This window comes from Dendrobates tinctorius, unplaced genomic scaffold (assembly GCF_039654945.1).
Source record: "Dendrobates tinctorius isolate UK_male_01 unplaced genomic scaffold, ASM3965494v1 ptg000011l, whole genome shotgun sequence".
Classification (NCBI taxonomy): Eukaryota; Metazoa; Chordata; class Amphibia; order Anura; family Dendrobatidae; genus Dendrobates; species Dendrobates tinctorius.
The window spans coordinates 92,759,695-92,777,500 of record NW_027361679.1 but is presented as its reverse complement, the minus strand read 5'-3'; the positions used below and the strand labels follow the sequence as shown (position 1 = coordinate 92,777,500).

The 17,806-nt window shown below is 40.8% G+C and overlaps 1 protein-coding gene across 1 annotated transcript in view; it reads left to right on the top strand.

Moving 5' to 3' along the window:
- LOC141048801 (beta-1,4-galactosyltransferase 1-like) overlaps nucleotides 1-17,806 on the top strand; it is a 321,075-nt gene that overhangs the window by 45,827 nt on the left and 257,442 nt on the right. The window contains exon 3 of the mRNA XM_073544807.1: nucleotides 5,423-5,649. Coding sequence (XP_073400908.1) covers nucleotides 5,423-5,649 — 227 coding nt within the window. The remainder of the gene's footprint in view (nucleotides 1-5,422; nucleotides 5,650-17,806) is intronic.

Below are 17,806 nucleotides of genomic sequence, written 5' to 3'. Positions count from 1 at the left end.
CATGCATTCCTATGGCATTCCGCACATGCTGTGCTAATGCTGCGCTTTTTTCCGCGGCGGAATCGCATCGCGGAAAAAATCTCAGCATGCTCATTCTTTTGTGCGGAATCGCAAAGAATTGCCGTGATTCCGCACCCATAGGAATGCATGAGAATCGCTTACTTCCCGCATGTGGCTATGCCCACCATGCGGGAAGTTAAGCATCTCATGTGCGGTTGGTACCCACGGTGTGGAGGAGAGGAGACTGTCCTCCAGGCCCTGGGTACCATAACCCTGTAAAAAAAAGAATAAAAAATCGGGGTATATTTACCTTCCGTCGTCCCGCGCTGCATTCCCGGCCTAAGCGTTCCCAGTAATGCCTTGCGGCACGGTCCAGTGATGACGTAGTCTCGCGTGACTCTAGCGGTCTCGCGAGATCGCTATAGCAACGCGAGACTACATCATCACAGGTCTCGCAAGGCATTACTGGGAACGCTGTGGCCCAGGAATGCAGTGCGGGACGCCGGAAGGTAAATATACCCCGATTTTTTTATTTTTTTTTAGCATTTTAACATTCTATCTTTTACTATTGATGCCGCATAGGCGGCCTTAATAGTAAAAGCCTGGTCACACTTGTCAAACACTATGTTTGACGAGTGTGACCAACCTGTCAATCACTTTCCAAGCGATTGGAAAGTGCTTGAATATCGCACATGAAAATCGCGGCAAAATCGCGATCATAATCGCGGTAAAATCGCGGTGAAATCGCGCGGAAAAAACTGCGCGATTTCTGGGAAGGAGTCCAGTTTTTGGTGTGCGTTTTAACACGCACCGTGGGCACATAGCCTTACAGTAAAGAATCTGCGTCAGTGATTTTGAATAAACTTTCTTTCCTCTAGTTGTAGAGGATGACGCCTTGTCCCCATTGAAGGCCAGGGGTGTAAAAAGATTATTAGAAATATATCTTAGCTGTCCCTTCATATATTTGTACATTGTAATAAGATCTCCACTAGGCCTTCATTTTTCCAAACTGAATAACCCCAAGTTTAATAACCTATCTTTTGACTACAGTTCACCCATTACCTTAGAAACCTTTGTTACATTTCTCTGCACCTGCTTTAGCTCAGCTACAGTGAAGGAAATAATTATTTGATCCCTTGCTGATTTTGTAAGTTTACCCACTGACAAGACATGAAAAGTCTATAATTTTAAGGGTAGGTTCATTTTAACATTGAGAGACAGAATATCAAAAATAAAAACCAGAAAATCACTTGTATAAATTATATAAATTTGTTTGCATTTTGCAGTGAGAAATAAGTATTTGATTCCCTTCCAACCATGAAGAGTTCTGGCTCCTACAGACCAGTTAGATGCTCCTAATCAACTCGTTACCTGCATTAAAGACAGCCGTCTTACATAGTCACCTTTATAAAAGACTCCTGTCCACTGACTCAATTAATCAGTCAGACTCTAATGTCTACAACATGGACAAGACCAAAGAGCTTTCTAAGGATGTCAGGGTCAAGATCATAGACCTGCACAAAGCTGGAATGGGCTACAAAGCCATAAGTAAGACGCTGAGTGAGAAGGAGACAACTGTTGGTGCAATAGTAAGAAAATAGAATAAATGCAAAATGACTATCAATCGACATCAATCTAGGGCGCCATGCAAAATCTCACCTCGTGGGGTATCCTTGATCATGACGAAGGTGAGAGATCAGCCTAAAACTACACAGGGGGAGCTTGTTAATGTTCTCAAGGCAGCTGGGACCACAGTCACCAAGAAAACCATTGTTAACACATTACATCTTAAAGGTTTAAAATCCTGCAGTGCTGCAAGGTCCCCCTGCTCAAGATGGCACATGTGCAAGCCCTTCTGAATTTTGCCAATGAACACCAGGATGATTCTGTGAGTGATTAAGAGAAGGTACTGTGGTCAGATGAAACAAAAATTGATCTCTTTGGCATTAACTCAACTTGTTGTGTTTGGAGGAAGAGAAATGCTGCCTATGACCCAAAGAACACTGTACCCACTGTCAAGCATAGAGGTGGAAAACATTATGTTTCGGGGGTATTTCTCTGCTAAAGGCACAGGATTACTTCACCACATTAATGGGAGAATAGATGGAGCCATGCACCATACAATCCTGAGTGACAACCTCCTTCCCTCCGCCAGGACATTAAAAATAGGTCGTGGCTGGGTCTTCCAGCAAGACAATGACCCAAAACATACAGCCTAGGCAACAAAGGAGTGGCTCAAAAAGAAGCACATTAAGATCATGGAGTGGCCTAGCCAGTCTCCAGACCTTAATCCCATAGAAAACTTATGGAGGGAATTGAAGCTCCGAGTTGCCAAGCGACAGCCTCAAAATCTTAATGATTTAGAGATGATCTGCAACAAGGAGTGGACCAAAATTCCTCCCGACATGTGTGCAAACCTCATCATCAGCTACAAAAAACATCTGACTGCTGTGCTTGCCAACAAGGGTTTTGCCACCAAGTATTAAGTCTTGTTTGCAGAGGGATCAAATACTTATCTAATTTATACAATGTCATTTTCTGGATTTTATTTTTGATATTCTATCTAAATGTTAAAGTTAACCTATCCTTAAAATTATAGACTGTTAATGTCCTTGTCAGTGGACAAACTGACAAAAGCAGCAAGGGATCAAATACTTATTTTCCCCACTGTATATCCTTCTTATACTCCGAAGACCAAAAGTGTGACCGAACCAGTGACTTGTATATAGATGCAAAACTATGAAACTATGTTCTTGTCATGAACATCTATGCCTCCTCTAATGCATCCCATTATTTTATTTGCCTTAGCAGTAACTGCCTCGTACTGTTCACTCAAGTTGAGTTTTCTGTCTGCTCATACGTCCAAGTCTTTGTCACTTACAGTTTTACCCGGTGTTCTATTTCTTGCATTTCTCATAGATTCTCAATTAACTCATTCTCCACTCATGAATAGACAGAGCAACAGAATGGTTATAAAATGCAAATGGTGCAAAATGCTTAATGAATCCCAATAGCAAAAAGGATTTTAGCCCTGAATGCATTTATACAGATATGTGCAAAAGTGTTTGCCCCCTTCCTGATTTCCTGTTCTTTGCATGGTTGCCACACTTAAATATTTCAGATCACAAAATAAATTTAAATATTAGACAAAGATAACACAAGTTACCACAAAATGCAATTTTTAAATGAAGGTCTTTATTATTAATTGAAAAAGGAATCAAACCTACAGGGCCCTGCATGAAAAAGTGATTGCCCCCTAAACCTAATAACTGGTTGGGCCACCCTTAGTAGCAACAACTGCAATCAAGCGTTTGCAATAACTGGCAATGAGTCTTTTACAACATTCTGGAGGAATTTTTGCCCACTCATCTTTGCAGAATTGTTATAATTCAGCCACATTGGAGGGTGTCTGAGCATGAACCCACTTTTTAAGGTCATGCCACAGCATCTCAGTTGGATTAAGGTAAGGACATTGACTAGGCCACTTCAAAGTCTTAATTTTGCTTTTCTTAAGCCATTCAGAGGTGGCGTTGCTGGTGTGTTTTGGATCATTGTCCTGCTGCATAACCCAAGTGCGCTTCAGCTCAAGATCATGAACAGATGGTCGGATATTCTCCTTCAGGATTTTTTGGTAGACAGCAGAATTCATGGTTCCATTTTCCACAGCAAGTCTTCCAGGTCCTGAAGCAGCAAAACAGGCCCAGACCATCACACTACCCCACTATATTTCACTGGTGGTATCAAGTTATCAAGTTCCTATTCTGAAATGCTGTGTTACTTCTACGCCTGATGTATTGGGACATACACCTTCCAGAAAGTTCAACTTTTGTCTCGTCAGTCCACAGAGTATTTTCCCAAATGTCTTAAGGATGTTTTTTGGCAAAACCGAGACAAGCCTTTATGTTCTTATTGCTGAGCAGTGGCTTTCATCTTTGAACTCTGCCATGCACACCATTTTTGCCCAGTCTCTTTCTTATGGTGGGGGTAATTTTAATCGGCTGGCCACTCCTTTCACCACTGTTCCATATTTTTCACCATTTGTGGATAATGGCTCTCACTGTGATTCGCTGGAGTCCCAAAGCTCTAGAAATGGATTCATAACCTTTTACAGACTGATATATCTAAATTACTTTGTTTCTCATTTGCTCCAGAGTTTCTTTGGATTGCGACATGATGTCTGGATTTTGAGGATCTTTTGGTATACTTCACTTTGTCAAGCAGGTCCCATTTAAGTGATTTCATGATTGAGAACAGGTATAATCAGTAATCAGGCCAGGGTGTGGCTAGAGAATTTGAATTCCACTTCCCAAAGATGTGATAAACCACTATTAATTCATGGCTTGGGGGGATCACTATTCCACACAGGGTCCTGTAGGTTTGGATTTCTTTTTCACTTAATAGTAAAGACCTTCATTTAAAAACTACATTTTGTGTTTACTTGTGTTATCTTTGTTTGATATTTACATGTGTTTGATGATCTGAAACATTTCAGTGTGACTAACATGCAAAAGAATAGGAAATCAGGAAGGGGTAAACACTTCTTCACACAACTGTGCAAGTAGAAAAATGTCCACAATGGTGGACAACCACTGTATAGAGAAATTTATTCCGAATTCCAGTATACTTAAATTCTTCACATTTGCCCCTATTTCTGTCATTTTCCAAGAGCCTTTTGCATCATTATATTGTTTTTTTTTTCTTTTTGTGACTTGGTAACTGAATGCCCAGCTTTCTCAGTGTATTACATTTTACTATTACACTGATTGTCAGCTATTTCAATATTCACCCTATGTTGAAGAGTAACCATTATTCTATTTTTATGCTCTCACAATTCAATAAAACGTGTGAGAATAGGAAACTTTGTAATATATCTTATCAGCGAAAGTAGCCTTTTCCTCCTCTTAAACTGCTCAGTTATTTTCAAAATGCTCAATTCACAGCCCAAAATTGTCTTCAGTGAAGACACATTTTCCTATTATTGAGATAGATTAAAAAAATCCTTATAAAGTTCTATGGAGAAAGGTAACTGTTGTTTTAGGAGAACTTACAGCTGTATCAGACTCGAACCTTTCCTCCCATCCATAGAATTTTAAAAGCACTAACTGTCATTAAAAATTATGTACACTAATTACAGATTGTATCAATTTTACGCAGATTTTATCAATTTTTTTTTTACTGAGATTGAAATATCACTCCAAGAGAAGAAAGAAGAACATTTCTCTGAGAAGACATCTTATAAAGTTTCTTATTTTCTTGTGCCCCATTGGTTTGTAAAATAAAAATTAAAACGATGGCTACTTTTTAAAGTTATTTTAACATGATGGTATCCATTAGTGATGGAAATGGAGCCTGACAAATGTATTCTTATTTACAGTCAGCTTAATGTTTAAGTCACTTGCAATATCTTCATTTTAACTAACAGGTCCTTACAATGTGGAAACGAATGTGTCTAATGATAACACAATATTTCAAAATGCAAATTTGCCGCTTGGAGGTCATAGCAAGCCTGACAACTGTACAGCTCTCCAGAAAATCGCTGTAGTGATCCCTTTTCGTGATCGAGAGCCTCATCTTGCGATCTGGCTGCACAACATGCATCCCTTCCTACAGAAACAAAAGGCAGACTATGGTGTATATGTTGTGGAGCAGGTAAAACATAAGATATAAATTGTAACTTGTAATTTTATGAAATATTGTGAAATAGCTAACTAGATAACTATTTATGAATTTAGTACACCCCAAATTACATAACAGATCCAACAAATGAAATGTTTTATTGACCCAGATAAAAAAAAATGCTAAGCTATAAAGGCACATTAAAGTGTCATTTGACAAGTAACTCCAGGGAATTTTTGAGTCATAAAATAATAGTTCAGGTACAGATAAGCAATTTTGTAATTTATCTTAATGAAAGAAATTTGCTTCTTTCTCCTGGATTGAGCTTTCATTTTCGATCCATGGGTAAAATCTGAGAAAACAGAGATTTTCCCATTACTGAGATTGAACCTGAAAGCTAGTGCTTTTAAAATTCTATGAGGGGGAGGAAAAGGAAGGAGCTAGAAGCAAACATAGAAGTTTCTGTTCTAAGTTCTTCTGAAACGACTGTTACAATTCTCCATAGAACTTTATAAGCACTAACTGCCATCACCTATCTCAGTATTGGCAAAGTCTGTATTCACTAAAACGCTTTTTACCAGTGAATTTAGAATTTTGAGAAGGAAAGATCAGTCCAGGAGGAGAAAGAAGCAGATTTCTGTGATAACATATATTACAAAGTTTCTTATTTTCATTTGTACTTATGATTTATGTAAAAAAAGATATTTCTTATTCCTTCATTTATGGCTGTCTCTACTGTATTTACTTGGTTACAAACACTATGACTCCAAAAACAGCTGAGGGGGGCTGATGTACAGTACATTGTTTCTGTACCTTCCTTTAATGGAAATAATGTATATTTTAATTGTTTGCATAAACTCCAAATTTTGCCTTTGGGGGGAAACTATCATTTTGAGAAAAACTTTTTACCTGGAGATATAGGCGATACTCTGCAGATAAATAGCAATTTGCATTTCAAATTTTCACGAGGATCATTGCACGGCCTATAAATCTTCTTATATTGTCATGTCGGGCATGTCGCCCTCCACAAGGAGAGACGCTACCCCTTTAGACCCCAGATTGACAACCTAACATGATTTTAATGCAATTTACCTGCAGATTAACCTTATGGCCATGTGCTACCGTTCAGTATTTGGAACAATCAGAGGAAAAGTATAATAGAAACACGTCACCACTTCTGTGTTTATCACCCACTCCTGGTTTGGGCTTACAAAGATTGAGGTAAAAGCTCACCAACTACTCAACACGTACATTTGGCCTATATTTACAGGTAAATAGCATTTCTGGACATAACAGGTTCCTTTTAAAATACAGATTATATCTGTCAGGGGTTGAAGACCACCCATGACTATGTACCTCTGTCTGTCTCCTAGAAATTATGAAATATACAAGATAAAACAGAAGAATCATTTCAAGCAAGATGGGTGTCTTTCTGTTAGGGACTGCGGAATGCACCAAATAATATGAAAGGAGATATGAGGTGCGTTCCCAGCCCGGGGTCCACTGTGCAGAGATGGAACCTGCTGCTGAGTAATGGCGGAACTAGATGGTGGCTAAATGCTTGCTTACACATGGGTTATCTTCACCCAGTGTGAATAGAGGCGAACTCTGTTACTCCACAGAGCCGCTGAAACAAACGCCGGGGCCTGTTGAACTCACAGAGCTCGGCTGAGTGAGCACTAATTAGGGGTCACAGAGCCCTGTCCTAGAGACACCAGACTAGAGCTCCTCTAGACCATCAGCGCTCAGCGCCGTGGCTGCGGTGCCAGCAAAAGGTAATAATTAGTGTTGAGCGATACCATCTGATACTGTGAAGGATCGGATCGGATTGGATCGGACCAATACCCAAAAAGCATCGGGTATCGCCGATTCCGATAACCCCATTCAAGTCAATGGGACAGAAATATCGGAATTAAAAAAAACCCTTTCTTTACTTGTACATCCAGTTCCGGAGGGGGGAAGAGTGTGGGCGGTGCGTGGGCGGACACTGTGCGTGTCTGTGTGTGCGGGCGGGGGTCTGTACGGGCCTCTCGGGGGTCTGTGCGGGCCTCTCGAGGGTCTGTGCAGGCCTGCCGGGGGTCTGTGCGGGCCTGCCGGGGGTCTGTACGGGCCTGCCGGGGGTCTATGCGGGCTGTCGGGGGTCTGTACGGGCCTGCCGGGGGTCTGTGCGGGCCTGCCAGGGGTTGTGTGTGTGTGCAGGCATTATCCGATGGGACTGCAAGTCCCATCGGGCTATGCCTGCTACAATGACAGTGATTGACACATTAGCCAATGATGGGACAGTAGTAGTCCCATCAGCCGGCTAATGTGTTGAATGTAAAGAAAAAAAAAACATACATACTACATACATACTACATTCATACAACATACATACATACTACATACTTACTTCATATATACTACATTCATACAACATACATACATACATACATACTACATACATAATACATATATACTACATTCATACAACATACATACATACTACATACTTACTACATACATACTTCATATACAGTTGTGGCCAAAAGTATTGACACCCCTGCAATTTTGACAGATAATACTAAGTTTCTTCCTGAAAATGATTGCAAACACAAATTTTTTGGTATTATTATCTTCATTTAATTTGTCTTAAATGAAATAACACAAAAGAGAATGAAGCAAAAAGCAAAACATTGATCATTTCACACAAAACTCCAAAAATGGGCCAGACAAAAGTATTGGCACCCTCAGCCTAATACTTGGTTGCACAACCTTTAGCCAAAATAACTGCGACCAACCGCTTCCGGTAACCATCAATGAGTTTCTTACAATGCTCTGCTGGAATTTTAGACCATTCTTCTTTGGCAAACTGCTCCAGGTCCCTGATATTTGAAGGGTGCATTCTCCAAACTGCCATTTTTAGATCTCTCCACAGGTGTTCTATGGGATTCAGGTCTGGACTCATTGCTGGCCACCTTAGAAGTCTCCAGTGCTTTCTCTCAAACCATTTTCTAGTGCTTTTTGAAGTGTGCTTTGGGTTATTGTCCTGCTGGAAGACCCATGACCTCTGAGGGAGACCCAGCTTTCTCACACTGGGCCCTACATTATGCTGCAAAATTTGTTGGTAGTCTTCAGACTTCATAATGCCATGCACAGGGTCAAGCAGTCCAGTGCCAGAGGCAGCAAAGCAACCCCAAAACATCAGGGAACCTCCAACATGTTTGACTGTAGGGACCATGTTCTTTGCTTTGAATGCCTCTTTTTTTCTCCTGTAAACTCTATGTTGATGACTTTGCCCAAAAAGCTCTAGTTTTGTCTCATCTGACCAGAGAACATTCTGCCAAAACGTTTTAGGCTTTTTCAGGTAAGTTTTGGCAAACTCCAGCCTGGCTTTTTTATGTCTCGGGGTAAGAAGTGGGGTCTTCCTGGGTCTCCTACCATACAGTCCCTTTTCATTCAGACGCCGACAGATAGTACCGGTTGACACTGTTGTACCCTCGGACTGCAGGGCAGCTTGAACTTGTTTGGATGTTAATCGAGGTTCTTTATCCAACATCCGCACAATCTTGCGTTGAAATCTCTTGTCAATTTTTCTTTTCCATCCACATCTAGGGAGGTTAGCACGGTAGACACAGGAACATTCAGGTCTTTGGAAATGGACTTGTAGCCTTGAGATTGCTCATGCTTCCTCACAATTTGGTTTCTCAAGTCTTCAGACAGTTCTTTGGTCTTCTTTCTTTTCTCCATGCTCAATGTGGTACACACAAGGACCCAGGACAGAGGTTGAGTCAACTTTAATCCATGTCAACTGGCTGCAAGTGTGATTTAGTTATTGCCAACACCTGTTAGGTGCCACAGGTAAGTTACAGATGCTGTTAATTACACAAATTAGAGAAGCATCACATGATTTTTCAAACAGTGCCAATACTTTTGTCCAACCTCTTATTTATGTTTGGTGTGGAATTATATCCAATTTGGCTTTAAGACAATTCTTATTGTGTTTTTTCATTTAAGACAAATTAAATGAAGATAATAATACCAAAGAATTTGTGTTTGCAATCATTTTCAGGAAGAAACTGAGTATTATCTGACAAAATTGCAGGGGTGTCAATACTTTTGGCCACAACTGTATACTACATTCATACAACATACATACATACTACATACATACTTCATATTGTGAGGTAGCGCTGTCATGTAAGTAGGGGGTTCTCGCTTACAGCGATCAAAAAAAACACATCCGGCACAGGATTTTCCAACAAATCATAGTCCATGAGGTTTATTCTTCCTTTATAATCCTCCAGCAGTAATATGCAACAGTCTTATAGCAGACAGCAGCTCTGCTCCCCTATAGCCATCCTAGTCACACAGGCTGTGCTTCATCTAGCCAGCAGGCTATACAGTCTCTCAGTAGCAGTCCCGTCTCCGGGTTACCTTGCATGCTGCTTTACACTGCAAACGTTCCTTCCCTCTCCCTGGGAACGGTCAGGCACACATCGCCATTAGTCACAGCGTCCACACGTGCTGTTAGTGAGGAGATCCTTCTCCTCACGGGACCTTCCAAACTGGACCAATCAGGTCCCAGCATTCACCCACATGTGACCAGACCTCAGGTACCTTATATGGTCCATAACCACACCCACAGGTGATCACATAACTATGACCTCACCCAAGGTCCTATTGCCCACAGCCACACACAGGCTTCCCTGACACATTGTAACGGAACGTACTACTCAGCAGTACCTCTGCTGATCATTATGATCTTTCAGTATCCTACACCTATCAGGGTAATGGAAATGCTTATACGGCTGTCCTGGGACACCCACACAGCGCCCCCTAGCGGACACAGTGGTCACTGCACCACAATATGTACTACATTCATACAACATACATACATACTACATACATACTACATATATACTACATTCATCCAACATACATACGTACTACATACTACATACATACTTCATATATACTACATTCATACAACATACATACTTCATACATACTACATATATGCTACATTCATACAACATACATACATACTACATGCTACATATATACTACATTCATACTACATACAACATACATACAACATACATACTACATATATACTACATTCATACAACATACATACATACATAGTACATACTACATACATACTACAGACATACAACATACATAAAACATGCTACAGACATACAACATACATACTACATACAATACATGCATACATTCATGCAATACATACATATAGACATACAGTACATATAACATAGAGTACATACTCACCATCACTTGTCACTTTGATCCCTGAAATCAGTGTCATCTTTAAAAAAAATATTAAAATAACAAACAACCGATATACTCCCTGATCTGCAGAAATCCACGAGTGTCCCACAATGATCTCCCGTGGAGAACAGCAGCATCAGCTGATGCCACCGCTCTCTAGGGGCCCCAGGAATACAATGACAGGAGGTAGGTATCCTTCCGCACTGTATTCCGCCGCCACTGTAAAAAAATAGTCCCTAGTCTCACTTTTGGCATTGCTGTGTGAGAAAGTTCCCATGCAGCTTTTGCCAGAAAGTGAGACCAGAGAACTATAGTAACCTCTCAGTGATGCAGTGCAGGAGATCATCGTGGGACACTCGTGAATTTCTGTGGATCAGGGAGTTTATCTCTTGTTTGTTATTTTAATATTTTTTAAAGATGACATTGGCTTCTGGGATCAAAGTGACAAGTGATGGTGAGTATGTACTCTATGTTATATGTACTGTATGTCTATATGTATGTATTGTATGAATGTATGAATGTATTGTATGTAGTATGTATGTATGTATGTTGTATGAATGTAGTATATATGTAGTATGTATGTTGCATGAATGTAGTATATATGTAGTATGTATGTAGTATGTATGTATGTTGTATGAATGTAGTATATACTGTATGTAGTATGTATGTAGTATGTAGTATGTATGTTGTATGAATGTAGTATATATGTAGTATGTATGTATGTTGTATGAATGTAGTATATATGTAGTATGTATGTATGTTGTATGAATGTAGTATATATGTAGTATGTATGTATGTTGTATGAATGTAGTATATATGTAGTATGTATGTATGTATGTTGTATGAATGTAGTATATATGTAGTATGTATGTATGTATGTTGTATGAATGTAGTATATATGTAGCATGTATGTATGTATGTTGTATGAATGTAGTATATATGTAGTATGTATGTTGTATGAATGTAGCATATATGTAGTATGTAACATACATAGTAACATAGTTTTGAAGGCTGAAGGAAGACCTTATGTCCATCTAGTTCAGCCTATTTTTAGTGCAGCTGTTCTGCATTGTTGATCCTGGGGAAGACAAAAAACCCACAGAGTAGAAGCCAATTTTCTCCATAGGGAAAAAAATTCCTTCCCCTAAGCTGGGTCAACCATCTACCTATAATATTCTGTTATTCGTAACCTTCTATACTGTTACTCACAAGAAAAGCATCCATTCCTTTCTTAAATTCATTCAGTGAATTGGCCATCACCACTTCCTCAGGAAGAGAATTCCAGAGCCTCACTGCTCGTACCGTGAAGAACCCTCTTCTATGCTGGTACAGAAATTGTCTTTCCTCCAAACGAAGAGAATGCCCCATTGTTCTTGTCACAGTCCTTGGTACAAACAGTTCATTGGAGAGATCTCTGTACTGCCCTCTGATATACTTGTACATATATATTAAGTCTCCCCTAAGTCTTCTCTTTTCTAGAGTAAATAGAACTAATTTTGATAACCTTTCTGGGTATTATAGTGAACCAACTCCATTTATCATTTTAGTAGCCCGCCTTTGAACCCTTTCAAGTTCAGTAATATCTTTCTTGAGCACCGGCGTCCAAAATTACACACAATACTCCAAGTGTGGTCTGACGAGTGATTTGTACAGAGGGAGAATTATGTTTTCATCTCGTGTCCCCAGACCTCTTCTAATGCATCCCATGACCCTATTTGCTTTGGTTCTCGTGTCCCCAGACCTCTTCTAATGCATCCCAAGACCCTATTTGCTTTGGTGGCAGCTGCCTGACACTGGGGACTCCAATTTAGCTTCTTATTGACTAAGATGCCTAAGTCTTTTTCCATGTCTGATTTCCCCAGCAGTTTCCCATTTAGTAAGTAATTGTAGCATCTGTTTCTCCTTCCCATGTGCATAACCTTACACTTATCTGTGTTAAACCTCATTTGCCATTTTTCAGCCCAATTCTCCAATTTACTCAAATCTGTCTGTAGTTGCAAACTGTCATCCTTTGCGTTAACTACCTTACATAGTTTTGTATCATCTGCAAATACTGATATTTTGCTGTGTAAGCCATCCACTAGATCATTAATAAATATATTAAATAGTAGGGGGCCCAATACAGAACCCTGTGATACCCCACTAGTAACCCTGGCCCAATCTGAGTATGTATGTAGTATGTATGTATGTATATTGTATGAATGTAGTATATATGTAGTATGTAGTATGTATGTATGCATGTTGTATGAATGTAGTATATATGTAGTATGTATGTAGTATGTATGTATGTTGTATGAATGTAGTATATATGTAGTATGTATGTAGTATGTATGTTATTTTTTTTTTCATTCAACACATTAGCCGGATGATGGGACTACTACTGACCCATCATTGGCTAATGAGTCAATCACTGTCATTGTAGCAGGCATAGCCCGATGGGACTTGTAGTCCCATTGGACGATGCCTGCACACACACACACAACCCCCGGCAGGCCCGCACAGACCCCCAGCAGTCTGCACAGACCCCCGGCAGGCCCGTACAGACCCCCGGAAGGCCCACACAGACCCCCGGCAGCCCGCACAGACCCCCGGCAGGCCCGTACAGACCCCCGGCAGGCCCGCACAGACCCCCGGCAGGCCCGCACAGACAGCGCATCATGATGACATCATTTCAGCAGCCAATCACAGCCACAACACTGGCTCATTGCATTATGGGAACTTCCGATTCCGGTATCCGATATTGTAAAAATATCGGTACTTGGTATCGGAATTCCGATACAGCAAATATCGGCCGATACCCGATATTTTCAGTATCGGAATGCTCAACACTAGTAATAATATATTTAATTGCACCAAGTGCACACAGTGTCGCTTCGGCGGACGCCACTAGCCACCCAGGACTGGGAGGAAAGCGCTAGAGTGCGCACGGCGTCGCACGGCGGTCACAGCTACCTGGTGCAGTACGACAGTGCCCGTAGCAGGGAGGCACAGTCGGACGCTAGGGGGCGTAGACTACTGGGAGCACAGTGGCTTAAGCATAGCCACCCATTGGCGCTGACTCTCACTCTGAACCCCTAACCAACATGCGTATCAAAGGGAGGGGAGTCTTAATAAGTCAGTCACCAGATATATGCATCCATCATCATACACACAAATCAGCATAAGAGTCTATACTAGCGCATGGCCGTGCGGCCATGCGGCTCTTTTACAGCAGCGTCATTCCAGGACCTTCCTGACCTTTCTGATGGTCCAATCCAAGCTGGAGAAGGACCTGAGCATGTGACCTCCGATCTCCAATGAGAGATCGTCCTAAGAGCATGCTCAGTGGACTGAAAGGAGGACTTAGTCCCTGGGGTAGCTCGCTGCTGACCAGCATGCGTTGCTATAGCTGGACCAGAGGTGGCAGCAGCAACCAAACCTACAGAGCTGGTCTGAGCAGAGCGCCTGGATAGACGAGTCTGCTGAGCAGCCTCCTCTGCTAGAGGAATGGGAGACTGCCGAATGCAAGGCTCGGGATCTCTGCTGTGCAGTTACAGAAACCCGACGCCTAACATTTTCTTCGCTACAATCATATGTTTGGTTTTGATTTTACATAAGCCTTTGTCAAGCATAACATTATAGCTATGTGTCATTACAAACACCACTTGCAGCCTTAATCTCAAGGCACGGTCAGCTCTGCTGTACTCAACTTTTCCCCACAATGACAGCACTTTGGGATAAGAGTGGCAACAAGTGTTTTTAAAAGCAATCTGTCAGTAGGATCTATATGGGCACAGGTCATAGCAAGCTGAATAAAATGATACCTTGTTATCTGCGATCCAATGTCTTATTCCAGAGAAATTCATGTTTTTCTTATTTGTAAATGACCTCTCCAAGGCTATGGGGTGGACGTTGCCTGGAAGATAACTCTTCCTCCAGAGCTTATTTTATATAGAAGGGGGAGTTACCAGTGTGAGACAAGTAACTATCACAAAACATAAGAAATTAACTTTGTCTTCTTGCAAACACATTTTTTGCAGCTCTCTAAGCTAGCCCTGTCTGCCTGTGAGATGGAAGGTGAAGCTGAGAGGAACTTGCAGATGACTATGACTAGGGACAGATTCCCTTTCACAACTTACAGCTCGGCTCTACAACATCCTCCTCCAGTAATCAAAGTAAATGTTGGCAGTGCAATCAGTAAGGAGAGCAGGGCCATGTCTCGTGTCTGTCATTCTCTGATGGAAGTTTTGCTTTTTTCCTCTCCTTTTTATTTCCATTGGTTGGTTTGTTTTGTATTTATGATTATTATAGGAACTTGTTTTTTGGTGCACAAGTTATTTTATACAAGTTAGGTTTTTTTCTACATGGTTTGAAATGAGTTCAGCTCTTATCATGTGCCTTGATTATGATTTTGTTATAATGATGAATTGATTTTTATTCAATTTTTTAGCTGCACCTCGAACAGTGTGTAGCTTTTTGTCTTTTTTTGCGTATTGTTTTTCTAGAAACATTAGGCAATACTCCCTCTCATTATGTTGGTGCCCATTTACTATTTGTAATACTTTTTATCCCCTGAATGACGCCTCATGCTTATGATTAATCAACATAGTGCAACAGGGGATAAAGTAAATGTGCCAAAAATGAATCTCCGCTACCTCTCCCTTTTTCCTAGCGAAAATTAGTATTTAAACCTTATAAGGTAATATCTCTGCAAAGGAGAGGAGAAATTAAAAAATAACTACATATTACATATTATTTAGCTCTGCAGCCACTATTTCATGATATGGTAAGGGGGTACAGAGACTCATTCCTTCCCTACCCTTCCTGAACACATTCCCTGTAAAGCTGCTATATTTGATATTATAATGATGCTGTATAGTGCAATGTATACATGTATATGTGTATGTATATATATACAGTATATATATATATATATATATATATATATATATATAGTATTTTGTAGTTAGGGAAAGCATAGTGACAGAAAAAGCCCACTAGAGGGGGGCATTGTGGGACAGAACTTAGAATAGAATAGGAATTAGTTAAGATAGGAGGGACCAACTGGGATAAGTTACTGATCTTCCTAGCTTTTAGTCAGTAGGGCCTGGGAGCCCAGAAAGGGCAGTTGAGCCCCGTAATGTCATTTAAAGTAAAGGAGCCCAGCTCGTCCAGGGCCTAGGGGAAATGTTTGCCAGTGAAGACAAGGAATACTGGGCAGCTTTGTCATGATTGCAGTCAGCTACTTACGAAGACAACTGCGTGTCAGGGGCAAAATGGACCGGAAACTCCTACAGTTAGTCAGACTGGTCAGACAGAACGCTGCGGTACCGGGAACAATGGTGCGACCCTGCGATATTCCAGAAGAAGTGAGGGACAACACAGGGACAGAAAATGTCCTGTCTTGTGAAGTATCTTGCGCTGTACCTAAATGTGAACTGGACGAGCTGAGAAAAGAACCAAGTAAAATCGTTTGCTTTAAGTTGGAATTGGACTCTGTCTTTATTTGGGTGGAACCCCCAGAAAGGAACCCGCGGGTGACCAGACACTATCCAGATGGACAGGAAAGCAGACAAAAAGGTACACTGCCACTGGGACATTGTATGTATGTGACGGAGGCTCAGGGTGCAACCACACCCCCATTGAGAGCCACGACTACAGACCTGGGCTCCCTCACAATGTGACCAGATTAAAAAGCTCAAACTGAGAAAGGTCTTCTTTATGGGACATCTGTCAGTAGAAACCCCCTTCATAAGCCTTCTATATGGGCATGTAGGTCAAATGAAACTGAATAAAATGTTACCTTGACATCTGTGATCTGATGTTTTATTCCAAAGAAATCCATGTTTTTCTTATATGTAAACATGGTGTTCTAGACTATGGGCCAGTTACTGATCTGCATGAGAATCTGCCTTCAGAACTTATTTTAAATAAAAGGGTCATTCATTACCAGCGTTGCAGTACAGCAGACCTTTGAAAGCAGCAGCCGCTAAAGTGTTTGTAAGGAGACAAAGTTCAGCTCTCCTGTACTGTGTTAGTTACATGTCTCACACTGGTACTGCCCCCTTTTATTTATAATAATCACTGGAGGCAGATTCTCATGCAGGTCTATGTCTAGGCCATAGTTCTTAACAACTTATCTACATATTAAGAAAATGTGGGTTTATCAGAAATAAGATATCGGATAGCAGATATTAAAGTATCATTTTATTCAGATTCCTATGACCTTCATGCCCATTTAAATGGCTAAGGAGGGTTGATTCTACTGACAGATTCCTCTTAATGCCTGCTTTGTGATTCAATGTTTGAGAAGATTGCCCACTAATTAAGAAAACAGAAACTTTTTGTGCCTGAAAAATATGTTAAAGGGAATCTGTCACCCCTTTTTTGAGATATCATATAATGATATCATTCAATTGTGTGTCACATAAGGATTCTCTTAGTACTTTTGCTTCCCCCCGACCCCGCACCTTTCATGCATAAATACCTATTTTATATTGATTCAGATGTATGTAAACTGCCACTGTCCGGTCCGATGGGTGGGGCTTATTCAACTGCTCCCCCCCTCCCTGTCTTGCTCTATGCATTTCTTCTTGTGTAGAACAAGACAGGGAGGGGGGGAGCAGTTGAATAAGCCCCGCCTATTGGACCGGACCGTGGCAGTTTACATACATCTGAAACGATATAAAAAGGTATTTATGCATGAAAGGTGCAGTGTCAGGGGGAAGCAAAAGTACTAAGAGAATCCTTATGTGACACACAATTGAATGATATCATTATATGATATCTCAAAAAATGGGTGACAGATTCCCTTTAATAAGTTTTGTAACTTACATTCTTATGGTGCCTATGTCAAGTAAAATTGATGCAGCATGTTAACCCTATGTCTATCTACCTTAGCCACTGGATCATCTGGGTTTGCCAGTACTTTTCTTCCTCT